This window comes from Lissotriton helveticus, chromosome 1_1 (genome assembly GCF_964261635.1).
Source record: "Lissotriton helveticus chromosome 1_1, aLisHel1.1, whole genome shotgun sequence".
In the NCBI taxonomy this organism is placed as follows: Eukaryota; Metazoa; Chordata; class Amphibia; order Caudata; family Salamandridae; genus Lissotriton; species Lissotriton helveticus.
Genome location: NC_136057.1, coordinates 280,256,191 through 280,276,269, shown reverse-complemented (window position 1 = coordinate 280,276,269; position 20,079 = coordinate 280,256,191). Strand labels below are relative to the sequence as shown.

The following is a 20,079-nucleotide window of genomic DNA, read 5'->3' as shown; positions in this document are numbered from 1 at the left end:
GGCGTTTTGTGCCATCATTCAGAACACCAATGTGTTGATAAGAACAGACAACACAACAAGTATGCACTACGTCAACAAACAGGGAGGAACTCGATCTCTTCTCCTGTCTCAAGAGGCGCAGGAATTATGGACATGGGCTCTTCACCACAATGTACAGTTGCATGCGGTGCATGTTCCGGGAACGGAAAACGTCCTTGCGGATGCACTCAGCAGGACAACAATCACCAACCACGAATGGGAGCTTCACCAGAACACAGTGGACCACATCTTTCATCAGTGGGGTTGGCCAGACCTGGACCTATTTGCGACAAGTACCAACAGCAAATGCCTGAGCTTCGCCAGCTGGCACCCCCACAAGAATTCTCTGGGGAATGCATTCTCCCTCGATTGGTCCCTGAGGTTTGCGTACGCTTTCCCACCGATTCCGTTAGTCCCCAAGGTTCTGCGGAAGATGAGGAAGGAACCTTGCCGACTGATCCTGATCGCGCCCAGATGGCCGCGCCAATATTGGTTTACGGAGCTCCTCCTACTATCAGAGAGCAAACCAATTCAGTTACATCCAATCCCGAACTTGCTCAGTGTTCAGGAAGGTCAAATCTTCCATCCGGACCCAGCATCGCTGAGATTAGCGGCTTGGCTCCTGAACACCATGAGTTTGCACACTTGAACATCCCTGCAGACTGTAAAGAGGTGTTGGCCAAAGCTAGAGCACCCGCAACCATCAAGACTTACAGTCTCAAATGGAAACGCTTCTGTATCTGGTGCCGTTCAGCAGGTGTTCACCCTTTTTTAGCAAAGCCTGAGGAAATTCTTCCTTTTTTCTTGCAGTTGGCACGTACAGGTCTGTCCCATGCTACTTTGAAGGTATTTCTGGCTGCAATATCCAGATATCGACAGGATGGGTCCAATTCTCTGTATTCATCAAGAATTATCCAACAGTTCTTTAAAGGCCTCTTCAGAATGTTCCCTCCAGTACGTCGTCCACCTCCTTTGTGGCATCTGAATGTGGTCCTGGGTCAACTCATGCGTCACCCATTTGAGCCCATCCATCGAGCTGACTTGAAGTATCTTTCGTGGAAGGTATCACTGCTTTTAGCCTTAACATCCGCCAAGAGAGTTAGTGATATCCAAGCTTTCACTGTTCATCATCCTTTCCTCCAATTCACTAGCGATTCTGTCATACTTCGCACAAATCCCAAATACATTCCTAAAGTACCTTCGGATTTTCATCTGAACGAACCTGTTGTTCTTAAATCATTTTTTCCAGACCCGCAAACTCCTGCGGAAAGAGCTTTACACTCGCTTGACATTAGAAGATGTCTTAAATTCTATCTACAAAGAACTTCTGCTGTACGCACCTCTGACCAGTTGTTCATTACCTACGGTGCGATTCGTAAAGGGCAGGCAGTATCAAAACAGACTATTGCAAGATGGATATCTGCTGCCATTGCCTTTTGCCATGCACAGGCTGGGAGACCTTTACCATCTGCGCCCAGAGCGCACTCTACAAGAGCAGTCTCCTCATCTACGGCCTTATTCGCTGGAGTCCCACTTCAGCAGATCTGCAAGGCGGCGACTTGGGCGAGTCGCCATACCTTTACCAGACATTGTTGTCTAGAGTCCATCAGCGAGGCTGATACTTCTGTGGGTCGAGCTGTTCTACGGAATCTGTTTCATTAAGGTGAGCCTCTGTTTCCCACCTCCTTGTTTTTCTGCTGTCAGACGCTTCTTATGTTATGTTTTCACATATTTTCTTGATTGCATTATGTTATGCTTTATATGATATGTGTTTATTCTCTTTGCATTGTTATTTGCATTACTAGCTGACAAGCTGGGTGTTATGAGCGTCTGTTCAGCAAAGATATGTACTGCTAGCTACTCTGATTCAGGCATGTGAATCTATGAAAGACACCCCTAATACTGGAGAAGAACAATAGTTACTTACCTGTAATCTGTGGTTCTCCAGTATTGGTGTCTTTCATAGATTCACATGCAACCCGCCCACCTCCCCTCAGAGGCTTTCTAGGCTATTATGGTTTACCTTCACTCCTTGCGAGAAAATCTGAGAGCCTGAGCCTCTGGGGAGAACATTCTGGTGGGTGCTGGCGCCTGATTGGCTGTAGTTTGGACTATACAAAATGACTGTGATAGTCATAGATGGGAAGTTTTTGCCTACTGTACCATTGGCTGTTTTACTTCCTGGTTCATTTCTATTGGTATTACTATATATTTATAGCATTTTATTGCTTTTTTATGTACCGTGGGACTCCCACTCCGACGACGGGGAATGATTCAGGCATGTGAATCTATGAAAGACACCAATACTGGAGAACCACAGATTACAGGTAAGTAACTATTGTTCTTCTTCATCAGTCATTGAGTTGGAGTAGTTCCTTTTTTTGCTGACCTTGTTTGACATAGCAAAGCAATCTAGGTACTGTGGGTTTTCCTACAAGGCTTTGAATACAATGGACAGAATTTCAAATTGTCATCAGTGCGTGATTTGTAGTCAGTCATGGGCTGTGCGATGTGTTTTGCAGGACTACATTTGTCATTGAGATATTAAACATTCTACCTGGCCAATAGCAATAGTAGGGATGTATTCTGGATGCCTCTGTTGAGAATTAAATTTTTAGTTCTCTAATAAGATTGTAATTTCATCATAAAGAAGAATAGCATTAACCTTTCCAAGACAGAGACGGGGCTAACAGGATTTTACCATTTTGGCAGAATTGCTGCATCAAATGGCATTGAATGGGGCAGATTCAATAGATGTAGTTAGCTGATTGATCCCACAGTTAAGAGTTTTGACTTGGAAATGCTTAAGGCTGAATTTGTTTTTGATCCGATGCATTTGTCCATGAGTCCTGCAGCCTTGTCGGAATTTCACTATTTTCTCAAGAGCTATACTTAAACTCTAATTTGAAAACCTGAATTAGATGGTACTCTGAAAATTACCCATGGCTCCCAGTGTCTTGGATGTATGCTGTACCAAGCTGGTCTGGATCGTCTTGTCATATTTTGTACTTGAACACACTGGGAGCTTTATAGGAAGAAAATGGCGATAGGCCTACAGAAGGAAAGATCTGACTGAGGCGTGATTATTCCCAGTGCTGGTTGACCCAGTGCTTTAAGGCTGTGTGGATCATGGACCTCTTGGAATGTTAAGCAGTGGCGGCTGCCTCTTAACGGGGGTGAAAAGAAAAAAAAGTACCTTCTCCAATGCCACAGCATGCCTCTCCGCGTCCTATGCAGCTCGCAAGCACCCAGGCTTCCGGACTCTGCCAGCCAATCGTTGTGATTGATCTGAACGTACTGTTTGGATGCTCATGCAGTGCCTGGGGAGGCTGGGCAAGTGCGCATGACAGTTTGACCTGCCCTAGAGGGCCGGTCAAAGCGCATTGCGCACATGGGAGAGAGCAAGCCACTCCTGATGCGGGGAGCCCAGCGACGCCCGAAATGGCTGGAGTCTAAAGAAAAATAAAATGATAATGACTGCTTGTTATTATAATTTTCTTTTTCTTTTGCACTGCTCCGGCAAGCAGTGGGGTGACGCTCAGCAGAGAACCCGCCACTGATGCCAAGATTGCACAGATGGATGAGGCGAGTCACCGAATTTCATCAGTTGCTCTCAATTATCACAGTTTGTTATTTCAATTCCTGGTCTAAAGACCCAGAATCTGGGCTTGTAAATGATCAATAGGTTATCTAGTGCTAGAAGAAAACGTTATCTGCTATGTGTTCTTAACCACCAGTAGAGCAGTGTGCGCTGTCCATCTCACCAAACCGTTCCACTCACCAACATCACATTTGCTTTTCCCCACCTGCCTCTGTACCATCATTCTTATCATCTCTTGCTGTTCATTCTTCCTTCTTTGCTGGGTTTCTCTATATCCATCTCCCTGTCTTTATGATCTTTAGATATTTTTGTTTGTGTTCGTCCTTGCTGTACATTCTCCTGATATCTCCTTGTGTCTCCCACAGCTGGAGCGGTCTTTCAAGTTTATGCGGGAAGCTGAAGACCAGCTAAAAGCCATTCCTCAGTTCTGCTTCCCTGATGCGAAGGACTGGAGGCCCGTTGACCAGTTTGACAGGTAGCCTGCGGGCCAGTGGACCAGTCTGTATGGCTGCTGATACCTTGCTGCCTCTTGCTTGAGTTGTAGTCATGGATATCATGTCATAATTGTGTCTGATAGCCTGGTTGCAAGTTCTTTTTTGTCTAAATTATGCATTTGAATGTCTGCTTAAATAGTAGTCTGTACATATGTGATATATATGTTTTACTACCCATCTCTGTGAGGAGCAACAGCTCAGATACTTAAGCACTTTGCAAAATCAATTTTTAGAGGCAACGTTTAGAAACTCTTTGTGGGCAGCTGTGGGCCCTGAGCACTTTTAACATTTAAGCTGTCAATGACATTATGCATTTTCCTAGTAGAAGTGCACCTGGAAAGCAGACTCACTGTGGTCTCTTGATGGTCGCACATTAAATCCGCTTTGTTACTGATTGATTGCACATTATTTCCATCTTTCAGTTTTTGTGCAAGTTCAGAGTTGTATTGCAGTGTTTGTAGGCATTTTCATTTGTATTAACCATGTGCCTCACACCAACATGTGGGTTATGTAGGAGGAACTGTCATGGAGACTATTGGAATGGAACAGTTCCAGCCACAACTAAATCTTGTACTGGGCATGATATGTACACTTCCAATGGAATCCTCCAGGATGGACCATGCGTAGTCTGGTTGCACCTTCCCAGGCTCACTAGCATTGTAGATGTCACGTCAAAAGCCCTGCTGAGGCGGCTGTACAAAATTCAATTTTTCAGCGATTATGGAACTGATGACCTGTGCCTGTGGATTATATTGGGGGGCAGGAGGGCAATGAACGGACTGGGGGATGGGAGGGAAGCAATACGAAAAGCCTGGGGTGAGGAGTGTTATGGGGAAGCAGCTCACTGTGGAGAGCAAGAAAGCATGAGGTCCCATGGAGTGCTATAAGGGCAAAAGAAAAAGATAGTTCCCTCTGTGTAATCAGTGAATGGATACAAGTCACTATCAAGTTAAAAGGATGGTAAAGATGCAATGTTGCATTGGAGGGACAAACGCAAGAAGAGAAAGAAAAGCAATAAATGAGACTGACAATAAAGCTAACAAATGCTAAGCAAGGAGCTGACCTAAAACCTAATGGTAAATATTGGTATCGCCCACAATAGGTCTTTCAACAATAGGCAGCTAAAGCTCCTCTTTAGGCTACAACTGAAATAGCTATTGTATTACTCTGGCTTCAATAATTCTCTGGTTTCCATGTGCACTAGTTGGTTACACAGGCTAGACCAGGAGAAGGTAAAATATGTAATTCCATTATCAGGTGCCATTAATAGCGAAGTCTATTTTTGAAAAAAACAAGGGAACCCACTTGGTAAGCAAGGACCAAGGGTATTGGTATACTTTAAGCAACAACGGTCCTTGACAAAAGGGAGGTATACTTAAGAATAATTATAGGCCACAATCTGCGCTATAATAAACAGGAAGTCCAGCTCTGATGCCTAATAGGTGCAGTATTACGCTTTAGTGGGGCCGCTACGGTTGATTTGGAACGATCGTGGTGAAGGAGACCGCGTAGGTGGCGGGATCCTAATTGAGGGTCGAAGTTAGATGAGAAGGATTGTGCCGAATGGCGGTTCCTGCCTACGATGAGGCGACCTGGGAGTTCCGAATGGAACTGCAGCAACGCATCTGGAGGGCCAATTCGCACCGGTCAGACCGGTGCGAACAGACCTATTAGGCATCAGAGCCCGGACCGTTTGCACTCTTCTACCAAGAATCAATTCCGTGGTACCATTAGGCATTCACACCTTGTCCTCCTCGGATCCCTCTCAAATAGGCTTGCATATTCAGGCAATACACTGGTTGTCCTGATGATGATCCTTTATTTTAACAGGATCGAAACGCCGTCGACAGTTATGTAGTCAAAACACTAGTTCACTAATATGTGCCTTATTTTCGTTTTTTCTACATGAGTTAAGCTAAATTGATTCAGTCTAACTCCTCTAGCTGCTCACAAATTGTAAATTGCCTGAGAAACTTCCTACCCTGTGTATATTGTCATTCGTGTGTTTAGCCTTGCTGGATACAGGACTGTGTCCCACTGTAAATATGTTACTTTGATATTCCTTTTATTGCATTATCAATTAAAATTGGGGTCTGGCTGGACTTCCTGTTTATTATAGCGCAGATTGTGGCCTATAATTATTCTTAAGTATACCTCCCTTTTGTCAAAGACCATTGTTGCTGAAAGTATATTAATAGCCAAGTCAGCACTGCCGAGTAATTGACCCTTCCCAGTCAACCATCCATTTCTTCTATTGTGACACCAGGAAAAGCACAATGACCTTGGAAGACGAGCCAGATACAACACTGGTTTCATGGGTGTTCACATGTTTATGAATCTTGTTTAATCCGACTCCTTTCTTGCTGCTGACTTTCAGAAAGGCAAGAGGTGCTTTTCCACTGTGAATATATTTCGCCGAGTGTTGGTGAGCTGTTTGCAATGATGCAATAGAGTTGAAGGTCTGGGCTGGGTGTCTGGTGGTGGTGTGCAGGTTGATGATGCAGTATTTCCCACTATCATCCTTAATGTAAACAGCTGTTTCATGCCTTGTGTGTGCAAGTGGATGTTGTCTGTCTGCATGGTCATGTGACAATCAGCAGTTTGACAGTGCCTGTCACCTGTCCCTCTCTTCCATGCAGTGAAACCTTTTCATTTGTCCTGACGGGTGAAGATGGCAGCAGGCGATTTGGATACTGCAGACGCCTTCTGGTAACTATTGTTTTCCTGGTTTTGGTTGCAATAGTAGCTCTCGTACCCCATGCAGGGTGATTTGGCATGCTAGCCGGCTACAAAATCACCACATAATTCATAGGTAAAAGAGCTCTAACACACAGCAGGGACAAAAAAAGTTTGAGGAGAAAATTATGTTATTAGTAAAGCTAGAATAAATTGTAAGGTAGAGCCGAAGATGTTACCAAACATGTCACTCTTAAGAATCCAAAAACCCTGTATCCTGTGCAGGAACCATGGACAACTTGTTTCAGCTCTAGCAGATCCTTTGAATGTGTTTTATTTGTTTTTTTAACATGACTGTTGCAGTTTCCTCAGTGCGAACATCTAGTAAATACTCTTTGGATAGGCTCACACCCCGAACTCCCCATTGTCTAAGTCTTGCTTACTAAAGTCATCTTCCCTGAGCTCTTAAGACAAACCAGAACCTCGCACTCCTACAACAAAACACAGTAAACCCTAATGACATTGCCAGCTATCCCCAATCAGTCCTCTACCCATCATTGGCAAGATCATTGAACAAGCAGTCTGTGCACAACATAATCAATATAAAGATCACATCTGCTCCAAATAGCTACCAATCTGGCTTCAGATCATGCTGCAGCATGGAGACCGCTGCCTCACAAGTCATAGTTTTTTTTTGACCACAGAAACAGATGACCCCTGCCTTCTGATATTACTGGACCTCTCAGCTATCTTTGACACCATCGACCGACCCACCCTCATTCACTTTCTAAAGTCTCAAATGAGATTCACTGCAAAAGTCCTCCACTCGTTGTTTTCCATTATATCCAATCATAACCAGTACGTTCATATAGGCACTTCCAAGTCCCAGAAGATCCTGATCCCCTGCAGAGTTCCCTGAAGTTCCATCTTGTCACTCATCATCTTCAACCTCCATATGGATAAAACCAATATTTACCAATGCTCTTAACAGCGCACAACTATATATCCTACGGCTCAAATGGTGTATGTACCTCATCCAAACATGGAAGTTCAGCACCTACCTGAGGCTTATCTCCAGCGAAACGGAATTCCTGCTATTCACCAAGAACAACCAGCAACAACTCGTCCAAACCTGGCTCAAGAGCATGAACCTGGACGTGTTTGACCACTATTAAGACCCACTGCCAAGTCACTTAGATTTACCCTGGACACAAGTCTTGCCCTTAAAGAACCCATTGCCAGTAAACCTGTGATATCCACGTACCAGCACTCTTTACATAAGAAAATGAAAACCTACCTTCCAGAAAGTACCTTCAGATCTGCTGTTCAAGCCCTGCTCGATGACCTCTCAGTTGCCACACTGCCCCCTTTTCAAGGGCATCCTACATGCAGCAGCCTGCATCATTTTTGGGTCTGAAGAAATATACCCGCATCACCCCCATCCTGATGGAACTTCTCTGGCAGCCCTTGCTGGCCCGCACCATCTTCAAAACTAGCTGCAGCATCTACAACGCTACACCGACCGGTACCCCTGCCTTCTTGCCTGATCAACTCACTTTCTTGGGGGCTCTTGGCACACCTGTAGCCAAGACACCATCACATTGAAGACAAAGAAGTGTAAAAAAAAGAAACAATGAGGCAACAGGACTGCTCCCTCTGTACACCTGTGATATGGAGCGAAGCGCCAATTTCCAACCCTGCTCGAATTTACGAAGGAGCTGAATACTCCCCTCTTTAAAGAACATTACATTGTGATGTAGTAAGAGTCCTCAAACCAGCGACCCCTCCTATCACGCATTGCTCTTATCTTTATCTCGGACTGTGTACAGTGCTCGGCTTCCTTTCAGATAGGATAGTGCCATAGAATTGCCACATACATATACAGGCACTCAGTGGTGCACCTGAGCATTTCATGATCACCATTTTGATATATTATTCTCGATTGATTTAATGGCCACAACATTGTAATACTTGACAAGCACGATGAGTTAAAAAAAAAAATTGAAGTCGTGATTTCTGCACCATCTTTTTATGTAGAGGTATTTATGTAGCACAAACTTAGCTGAGAAGCAATAGAGCCCTGAACAAAATGATGCGAGACCTGTACGTTTGGAACATTTACAGAGGGAGGGAGTGGATGAGAAGCTAATGGGTGAGGGATAGAGTTTTGCGAAGAGATGCGTTTTCAGTTTGTTTTCTTTGCAGAAGAGTAGTGGCAGTTCTGATGTCAATGGCTGATGTGTCCTTGGCGTTTCATTTTCTCTTTTCCGGTTGAATGATATATTTGCTTCTTGTGTTGCATTATATGTCCAACATAGCTCGTTCCTCGGCCTGGTATGCTGGATTGTTGTTTCTAAGAGCCTTGGGGATGTGGCACCTGAAGTCGAATATGATGGTTGCTGGGAGGGACACCAATGAAGTTCCTTCAGCTTTAAGTTGATGTGATCGAATGTCCTTAGGCCTTTAGTGAGGCGAGCTGTGGTGTGTAGGACACCTTGCGGGTGCCAGTGTGGATGGGAGAGGTCAGTGAGCAGGGGATTGCATCCTCCCAGGTGAGCGAGATGTGCTTACACTCTTGATCTAAAGCTCGTTTTGGATGGGAAAGGTTTTACTGTTTTCGTGCGAGAGAGACGGCCTAACTTGTTGGCTTTTATTATGATATTTTCCTTAGAGGAGAGGCGAGGTCTGTGTGAAGTAAACACTAAACAAAAACGTTGCAGTGGTCCCATTAAAGTATTACACATGCACATTGAAAGAATATTATTTTTTTGGAGAGTTGCTATTTTTGTACTTCTGGTGTTAGGCAAGAACTTTTGATTTTGCTAAAATTATATATTTAATATGCGTATTTGGGGATTCAGCCACCTCTCTTCGTCCATTGGTCTGCTGTTTATTTTTCACCCGCTCACTGCAACATGAGGTAAAGGTTCAGCCCACTTCAGCCATTAACTAAACTTACTGTGAGTGACAGCCTTCAGCTGTACTCAGTAGGAGCTCATTCCTACTCAAAGTGGGAAGCTCCCGTCCATGCAAGGGACTACTACAACAATGTTGTGTGTGTTGATAGCCAAGCTTTTTTTATTTATACAAGCGTCTGGCATTTCCCAGACAATAATGTTTCACAAAAACAAAGCATTGGCTGAGCCAGAAGGCTGGAAGCCAATGCCCTGTTGGCTTTTCCAAACCTTGTTTCTGTTTTTTAAATCATTTAAGTAATTGTCGAGCTTTGGGGTGGTGAAAATGCACTCCACTCAGTATCTTTACCCCTATGAGGAACATTACTATAAAACTGAATTGGTCGCAAGGAATACCTAGAGAGTTACGCTGACAGGCAAAAATTGAAGTGGTAGAATTTAAAATCGAATTTGAATTAGTAGAAATAAGAAAAACATTCTATTGCTTCTTTTACACAAAAGCGAACACATGACCAAACCTGCCCGCCCACAACGGCGGAAATGTAAATTCCTCTTTTTCTACATCAAAGGTGCTCTAGTAGCCAAACATATAGCAAACATGCTTTCTAAGCTCTTAAATCTGTCTCCTATCATTTGTTGTCACGGTGCCAAGTGACATAACGTGTTGAGTGTGCTTGGGGCTGATTATCTCTGGTGCTTCCTGTGTTGTACTGATGTTCCATATGCAGCTTCCCCTCCCCAAGCCATGGTATTTACACTGTCTCTCTTCCTGTTCAGAAATGTTGATGCCCGATCTTTACCCTTCTTTGTCTACGTTTCTTAAATGCTGTTTAATAGGTTGATAAGTAATAAGTATATTAGTATGCCAACCTCCAAATACTCTATAATAGATATGGTTGTAAATATCACAAACATACACAAAAAGCAAGCTATTCAAAGAAATGTCTTCTGGAATTTCCATACTTTTGTTCATATGTTTCCAAGTTTTCAAAATGCAAGTAAGAATTTTATTTTTAGGAAATATTTTCAGGATGGTCATAAACAAAGGATCACTTTGATATACTGTGAAATCCAAGGCTTGGTTCGAATCTCCAGTGTATGTTGTTTCCTGAGGAAGACAGTAATTTGTCAGACTAGGGCGGTATTTCACCCAAACTGCCTAAAATAAATAATGGCGCCCAGCTCCCCTACCGCTGGCAGAACACTTTTTCATCAAGTCCTTAGTAGGCCTGCATATCTGTGCTGTATTATTCTGGACTGTAATTCTCTACAGTGTATTGAGGCCGTGTCTGGTGGACTAATGCGCCCACCGTATGGGCCTCTGTTTGACCTCATGATCACAGGTTCAAATCCTGACGGGAAAACTCAGCCTTTCATCCTTCTGAGGTCGATAAAATTAGTACCATTGAGTTGGGTAACAATAAACATCTGTTATTCAGCACCTAGATACCTTTCTGGGTGAACGTGCGCTTTACAAATACACATATTATGCTATGTTATTGAGCTTTTATTCATGTTCCGCCAGCTCCAGTTTTCCTTTGCTGTAGCATGTTCAAAAATCAGTTTTTCCACCAGAGCTGGGCTCTATAATCTTCCTTCTGACGGACACTTCAGGGGGTTTGGGCTGGGAGGAGTGGGGCCTTTTGCTGTCTGTTAATGACTCACTGAGCTGGACTTTTTCTGAGCTGGCAGCACTACTTGTTGTCTTATGCACCATCTTCCCTAATGCTTCCGGTCATTAAAGGTCACTTCCTGTCTTAGAGGTTCGGGTAGGTCAATTGGTATGTCCCCCAGATGCTTCCTTGCACTTAATAGCACCATATTCCAGTCCAGTTTTTACTTCTACAGAACTTTGCTATGTGTGGCTTTAGTACAGTTGATGTGAACCAGGACTGCAACTCCCAAAATGGTTTGGTTTATTGAGTAAAATATAATACGAAATATGGGGTCCCTTGTAGTACAGCAGCATCTGTTAAACTTACTTATACCACCCATGTTCCCTTCGCAAAACTCCTAAGAAAGCATGTTTGATGTAGGGTCTAATGATCAAATGACGAGCATCATATGCCTTGTAGGCCTCACTGCCCTTCACTTTGTGTAAGCTGATCACGGTCTCTTTAGTGTCCTTTATAAAACATGGTTAAAGATTTTGAATAGTGATGGAAGGGCCAGTTTGCTACACTTGAACGCCATGAGCAGGGGAAACCAATTGCAGCCGAGCAGCATGAGGCCTCACTTTGACTGTATGTTCTCATTGTTTTTAATGTTTTTTTATAGCTCCCACTGACCACATTTGACCTACACGTATACTCTTATGTAGCTCAAATTATCCTCTGCACACTACTTGTAAAGGGCTCTGATGCCTTCGGGTCTAGCTAGCGCTATATACAACTCTAAATAAATAAATGATCACTGCAGTAAGTAGGGCCATCACTGGTCCGTTTCTAACTGGACTTTTCAGGTCTGTTCAAGATGGTGGGCCTGCGCGACACAATCTTTGGAACACAGTGTACTGAATGTCGCCCCATCCCGTGTACTGTGCTGTGGGTAGCAGACCGAGTTACACAACCTCTTGGGCACTTATGTCTGCTAGAGGGCTAGGTCTGAAGATCTGTTTTATGTAGCAAGGTCTATACACAACCATTACCTAAATCACCCTAACCCAGTTCCAGGTGGTGGGTCGCCATCTCTGTTTTTGAAAGAGTTATCATCTTTCATCTGTTATTCGCTTTCTACAGATTCCCAAAGCCAGTTTGGAGGGCTAGAGGGGGATTTATATTGAATCTGTCTGTCATCTCAACAGTATCTGCCAAAAGCCCCCACAAACACTGTTTCATCGACTGAGCAATGCCCCGCTGCCTCAACAGATCAGTGCTCTTGCAGGCTCAATTTTCACTACCTTACTCACTGAAGGTTGGAATCCAGTTATAAGGCTTGTTGGATTGACTGGCGTCCAAGCCGGTACATGTATGCTTACAAGGGTATGTGCAGACCCCTGTTAAGTCAGCTAACTAGTTTTGGGCAGTTAATTAAAAATTATATTTAACAAAACACTGACTAGTGTTTTTAGTTATTGTGAGAAGTTGGCCTGATACAAGGTGATCACTAGAACTAGTGAGCATCATATATCAGTCCAAACAACCCTTATGGTGATTGGTTGTAAGTCAGCCTTCTAGACCAGCTATCCTAATGGTAGCATGGACAAAGCAGTCTTAGGCTAAACTCTTTTGGCATGTGAAACCAGCTGTTTTACCACAATATAACCCCTTGAATACAAGATGAAAGGACACCACACAGGTTGTTATGAAAATAAACAGTATATTTATTAATAACAACACCTCTGAACTCTTTATGTCAGAGGGCTAAGCACATGACAATCTCTTACGAAAAATACGACAAGTTGCACAAACTTACAATGGTGCCCTAGGGGCACGACAAACCATATACTAAGTAAGTGGAATGTGAGAGTCGATAAAAGGAATGGAGCTGTCCAGAGGCTGTAGGATCGATGGGACCATGCTACACTAACTTCAGGTAGGTAATAGGAGGCCCACGAAACGTGTGTGCAGAGTGTGAACTCGCACGCGAGATGCGTAACAGCGTCTATGGACAGTACAGTTCAAGTTAAAGGTAAGTACGGACAATCCTGACTAGGTAGGACGAAAATGACTGTGGAACTGGACACTAGGACAGTTAGACTACCCTTGAGCACCGAAATGCTCTCGTTACCTCACCCACGAGCTGCGGGTGCATAGGTGCCAAAGTGTGTCGGGTTCTCGCGTTGAAGTCAATGGAGCCTGAAAGAAAAGATGCTGCAGGCGACCAGGAGGAAGATGTCCGGTGCGATCCAAGGGTGGATCGGTGAAGAAGAGGACCTGAAAGCAGAGGGGACAGTGTTCAAAGTCACTAGCCAGTGACCGGTGTGGAACCAGGAAGGAACCAGGTGCTGTTGTCGCGATCAGGTGAATTGTGGACGCTTGACTCTGCAGCCACGTGGACCATGAGGTGTCTTCGACGACCAGGATGGAGGCACGAGCTGTCCCACGCAGGCTCTCGCTGTCGGCGGTGTTGGATCCGGACTCGGCGTCAACAGGCCTTGGCAAAGGCAACCCACGCGGTGAGTGGAGAAAGCGTCTGGTGTGGACTAGGAGAGTCCGGGGTGCCCCTCTTTTGGAAGGGAGCAAGAGCCAGTCTGAAGCAACCAGACCAGCAGCAAAGATTCAAAGGTTCGTCGTCTAGGAGGTCACTAGCCAGCCGGCAAGTGACCAGACAACGCGTCGAGCAGCAGACAAGCAGAAGGGCCCCACGCAGATCTCGTGGAGGCTGGAGGGCTGATCTTCGGTGCAGGAGCTGCTCGGGGCTGGGGCTTCTCAGTCCCCAAAGCACTTGGTCGAGTTTACCTCGGGAGTCGTGCTGGAAGCGAAGTGCAGGTTCATTCAAGATGGCCGGTCCCACGTGTCTCGTCGCACCCACGGGTCTCAGCTGTGCTGCAGATGTAGGTAGAGGTCGGAGAGGTCTGGGAATCCGTGTCTCGTCAGGCTCTGAAGTCTGGATCCTCGAGGGAAGACGACAAAGTGAAGCCGCTGGACGCTTGATGGTGCCTGCAGTTGCAGGGTGGACACTCCTTACCCACAAGGGAGATTTCTTCAGTCTTCTGTGAAGCAGAACGTCGAAGTCCAGAGTTTCTTCTTGTAGAGTAGTTCAGGATTAATCTAACTTAGAATGGGACCAGCTCCTACCTTTATCCTGCTAAAGGGGGCTCCAGTACTGACCTGGTCCCTCCCCTGGGTGGGACCAGGAAGGGGGGTGGTTACACCCCCTATTCTTTGTCCGGTTTCCTGCCAGAGCTGGGGCTGGAGTGCCCCAGCAACTGGTTTGAACCGGTCTATGCACAGGGCACCTTGTGAGCCCCAGGCATGTCTCATTCCTTTCAGGCCTATCCTACCCAATACACAAAATCCTGTCTGGGGTGGTGCTAGCACCTCCCAAGGCAGGAAACCCTTTGTCCAAGCCGCCCTCGCTGGAAGGACTCCCAGCAGCAGGAGGTCAGACTTGTGTCTGTGGTGGCAGCATCTATTTTGTGATGCCAATGCTCGAGTTAACTTAACCGGGGTTCACAGTTACATACATGTCGTGTCCCTCTAGAAGGGTGGAATGCTACCCTCGTCGCCAGAATTGGCGAGGGGGTAGTATTCCAAATCGTATGACACCTTACTCGACATGTTTTGATAATGTTATACCAGAGTTAGCATTTAACCGCGAGGTCGATAATGCACTTAACAGTATATGGTTTAGCGTTATCATGGAACAGCTATTAGGACTTGGTTCCGCAAGCTGCAAACGGGCTCAGCTCATGCCAGAGCACCATCTCACATAATTCCAAGCACTCTGCCTTCAGGATTGATAAGGCCTTCCATAGGAGTGACTGATAGGAATATATGTGTCCATTTTAGGGTTAGATATAGGTATACTATATCTACAGCAAAGGGTGATTACACCACCTTGCCCCAGCTGTCATGCAGCCAGTTGTGTCAGTTTTAGATGGCCAGCCAGGGGTGGCACAATACATGCTTCAGCCCCTGGTAGGCCCTGGGTACACCTATGCCCTGGATACCTAAGGTACACTGTTACAAGGACTGATAAGGTGGCCCAGTACCAATTGGTAAATGCACCTAAAGTACATGGTTGTCAATTTAGAGAGAGAACAGCTAGGCTGTGGGTCTGATTAGCAGGCCCACAGCCAGGGAAAGTCGTAAACCAGTGAAGCAAAAAGCAAAAATCTGGGGTGACCATAGGATTGCAGACCCCACTCTCCTACAGTTATTACACCATTAACTGACATCTGCATGACTGCGATATGGCACACCCTATATATTTTTGCAAGCATTGTGGTGTAGACTAATGCTTGTCGCAGCAATGAGGAAGGGCACACAGCATTAAATAGAACGATATTTAGGGTTCGTATTTGTTTTCCTGCTGTGCTCTTATTATCAGTCTACATGCCTGCTACCCATCACTGATGCATAAAGGTAGTCACAAAATAATGAACTGTTTTTTAGGTCTCGGCCTATTCCATTCCGCAGGAATGAATAGGACGAGTCTAATGCCGTGAAACCAAGACTTAAACTAAGCTCTCCTAAAAAGCAGATTTCCAACAGTTCACGTGAAATCATGTGACCACAAGCACACGCATTTCCCCACATCAAAGCCTCAGCATCCCTCCCACAGGCTTCCCCAGCGCGCTTGCCATTTGCTTTCTAACCAGCCTGCCTCGCATAACTGCACCAGACCCGACACTTCAAAGGAATGCGCCCCTCACAATGCCGAGAGCATTTCCCAGCCGGCCGACTTACTGCTTCCTTCCTTTCCATTTCTTTTCACGGTTTCTTTCATTCGCCCATCTCTCACTTTTTAATTAGTGCTGTTTTCTTCATTATTTTTCTTTATTTTAATATTTCCCTTTAAATTACCTTTCTTCTCTCCGATCCTCATTGTAACCTCTATTCGCTCTGTGTGTCGTCCCTTTCGCAGGCATCCCACCCCCTCCCTCTCCAGCGCCTGCCTTCTCTCTGCCCACGCATCACTCTCTCACGTTCCATTATTCTCCAGCTGCCTCAGTCTGCCCCATCTTCCTCATCCTCCCTATGACAGTCCTTCTCTTACTTCCTTCTCTTACTTCAGGGCTTACTTCTTCTTTCCCTGTACTCCACAGTTTCCTTCTCTCAATGCGTAATTCTTTTTCTTCCTTCTTTTTTCCCTTTGAATTACCTTCCTTCTCTCCGATCCTCATTGTAACCTCTATTCGCTCTGTGTCGTCCCTTTCTCATATCCTTTTCTCTCACTTTTTCTCATCTACCCAGTTTTCTTTCTTTCCATCTTATGTCCTGCCCTCCCTTATCACACACCCCGTCCTTCCTCAGCATCTTTCTTTCACTATTTAATTCATTCACTTTTTCCTCTCTTTTTAAAGTCATCAGACCCATCTTCCTATTCGATGTTCCTTTCATTGCAATTTCCTTCTATCGCTGCAAATCACAGAACTCACTACCCAGGGGGAGCACCAACTCTGAAACAACGCACAAGGAACAGTCGCACGGGCAATTGTTTAACTCACAATCACCACAAGAAGCCTTCCATCCGATTCTTAAAAAAACGAAAGACCCAAAACTGTAGCAAATGCGGACATACGGAATTCGTGTACTAAACTCACCAACAAACATTGACATGCGTATAAAACATTACAAGACAACACTGAAGGATTAAAGAAGAAAGTTAATCCACCCGAAAACTAACTGACAATCGGAAACATTATAACTAAACGTGCAACACTGGTTATAGCAGTGTATATTGAACTAAATGCAGTAAAACAGCCTACACTTTAAGTGTAATAATACTAAGACAACAGAGACTAATTTATTTGACATGTGCACATAAACCGAACTGCTCATTTTATCGACCACAGAAACATGAGGCTGCGTCGGCCCTAAGGGTCTCCAGCGTGTTAACTGCATATCACACGTAGATCGGTCGTCAGCGCTTTAACCCTATGAGCTAGCTTTATTAATTCAGCTATCAGCAAACAACAAATTGCACATTCATGAACTGTACATATATTGTGGCAGTAACCCAACATAATTTCTTGGCCTTTCATCATGTATAATTTACGTGTTATCTGGGGTAATTTGAGCACGAACACTAGTACAGATGGGAGGAAATAAATAAATAACAAAAGCCCTCTGCTTGTATGCTACTTTCGCGGCTCCTTTGATGTGCGTCCATTTGCCACCAGCCACTTAGCCACTTTGTGTGCGCGCGCCGCATCTGCTGCCAGGCTTCAGCACACCAGGCTGCACACCCCCTCACCCCCAGTCACTTCATCCGTGCCCACTTCACACGCGCTGTGCAGGTCATAAACAGGACCATCTGCTCCACTCCCAGCACTGCATGACCATCTTCAAAGCAAGCTTGTAACACGAGCTGCCCTCAGATGTTCCAAGACACACACTTTTCATGCTTCTGAGGTCGATAACATGAGCCCCGTTGCATTGACACACACTGCTCTCACACACACAAGTTACTGTCACACACACAATGCTCTCAGACACACAGGCTGCTCACACACACAGGCACTGTTCACACACAGAGACACTGCTCACACACACAGACGCAGCTCACACACACCGGCACTTCACACACACACACCGGCACAGCGCACACACACCGGCACTGCGCGCACACACACAGCCAAGGGTGCCAGGAAAAACGTATAAATAGGGATGGTTTTAAAAGAAATTTGCACTTGTTGTGCCTTTCTGCCCTCTGCATCACTACATCATCACTCAGCGCTACCCCAGCATCACTCAGCACCACCACATTATCACTCAGCACCACCACATTATCACTCAGCACCACTCAGCACCACCACATTATCACTCAGCACCACCACATCATCACTCAGCACCACCACATCATCACTCAGCACTACCCCAGCATCACTCAGCACCACCACATTATCACTCAGCGCCACAACATTATCACTCCGCGCTACCCCAGCATCACTCAGCACCACCACATTATCACTCCGCACCACCACATTATCACTCCGCACCACCACATTATCACTCCGCACCACCACATTATCACTCCGCACCACCACATTATCACTCCGCACCACCACATTATCACTCCGCACCACCCCAGCATCACTCAGCACCACCACATTATCACTCAGCACCACCACATTATCACTCAGCACCACCACAGTATCACTCAGCACCACCACAGTATCACTCAGCACCACCACATTATCACTCAGCACCACCACATTATCACTCAGCACCACCACATTATCACTCAGCACCACCACATTATCACTCAGCACCACCACATTACCACCACAGCACCACTCAGCACCACCACAGCACCACTCAGCACCACCACAGCACCACTCAGCACCACCACAGCACCACTCAGCACCACCACATTATCACTCAGCACCACCACATTATCACTCAGCACCACCACATTATCACTCAGCACCACCACATTATCACTCAGCAGCACAACATCACTCAGCAGCACAACATCACTCAGCACCACCCCAGCACCACTCAGCACCACCACAGCACCACACAGCACCACTCAGCACCACCCCAGCACCACTCAGCACCACCCCAGCATCACTCAGCACCACCCCAGCATCACCCCAGCACCACTCAGCACCACCACAGCACCACCACAGCATCACTCAGCACCACCACAGCATCAATCTGCACAACCATTCAAAAACAACTGGTTCAAATATGTTCTCCCAATGGTTCAAGCTTTATTACAAATGTCACAATGGAGTGGTGTGGCTCACTGGTTAGAGGCGGCAGGCCTGAGAGCAGAAGTCAGCCTGGGACCAGGGTTCAATTCCCGACGCGGCAGGGTCGTGGACCTTGGTCAGCGGACTCGATAATTCTCGCTTCAGTGCTTACTCTAATCAGGGGTTCCACTCGGCAACTCTGGGCATTAGCTTGCCTAATCTCCACAACGGCCCCACCAATTCCAGGGATGCCTGGCTCCACCTTGGGGACTCCCAGCAAGGGACCATCCCACAGGGAAAGCCAGGACGGGTTCCCCAGAGTTATACAGCGCCGGGACGCCCCGTTGCTGGGGCAGCTGTGCGCTTTACAAGTATACTACGTTTACGTCTACGTTTAAGTTTACAAAAAGATGTTAATATTTCACTTCTGTTCTTGGATTTTCGTCACAATAAAATACACTGAACATAATCTTCACAAAAGTTATTTACAAAAGTTTAAGGTATTGCCATTATAAATTACAATCACTTTTATTTAAGTATTATTTACCAAAAATTAAAAGCCATTGTTATTTGTAATATCAATACATCTAAGTCACGTAAATCCAACATATGTTGCATTACAAATGCTATAGGTGTCACATTTGCGAAAGTTATAACTACATTACAATTTGTCATATCAATACATGTACGTCCGGGAAATATTAAACATGTACATTTAATAATGCTATAGGTGTCACATTTGCAATTTCTAACAAAATTCTCATTTCTAATAACAAAATTAATAAATTTGAAATTATAAAAACAAACTTAAATTATTAAATTATTACATTTACAAGACCAATAACTCAAACTTTTCTAATCCGAGACCTATTGCATTTCCAATACTTGTTTGTGATGGTTTGGCATGGCAAATCTGGTGATAGAACCGAATCAAACTGTTTTAGGAGGGTCTTACGAAAGTCATCAGGGTGTATGTACTTGCAGGTACTCTCCCCTCTGACCCACAAGAATATTTCAAATTGGATCACTAGATGACCGGAGAATGCAAACTCTAGTAACCTGAAACAA

General features: G+C 45.2%; 1 protein-coding gene across 3 annotated transcripts in view; it reads left to right on the top strand.

Moving 5' to 3' along the window:
• Nucleotides 1-20,079, top strand: part of DENND2A (DENN domain containing 2A) — a 333,243-nt gene that overhangs the window by 196,126 nt on the left and 117,038 nt on the right. For all 3 annotated transcript variants that reach the window (XM_078668189.1, XM_078668188.1, XM_078668186.1), the window contains 2 exons: nt 3,985-4,094; nt 6,753-6,822. In XM_078668189.1, the coding sequence (XP_078524315.1) occupies nt 3,985-4,094; nt 6,753-6,822 (180 nt within the window). The remainder of the gene's footprint in view (nt 1-3,984; nt 4,095-6,752; nt 6,823-20,079) is intronic.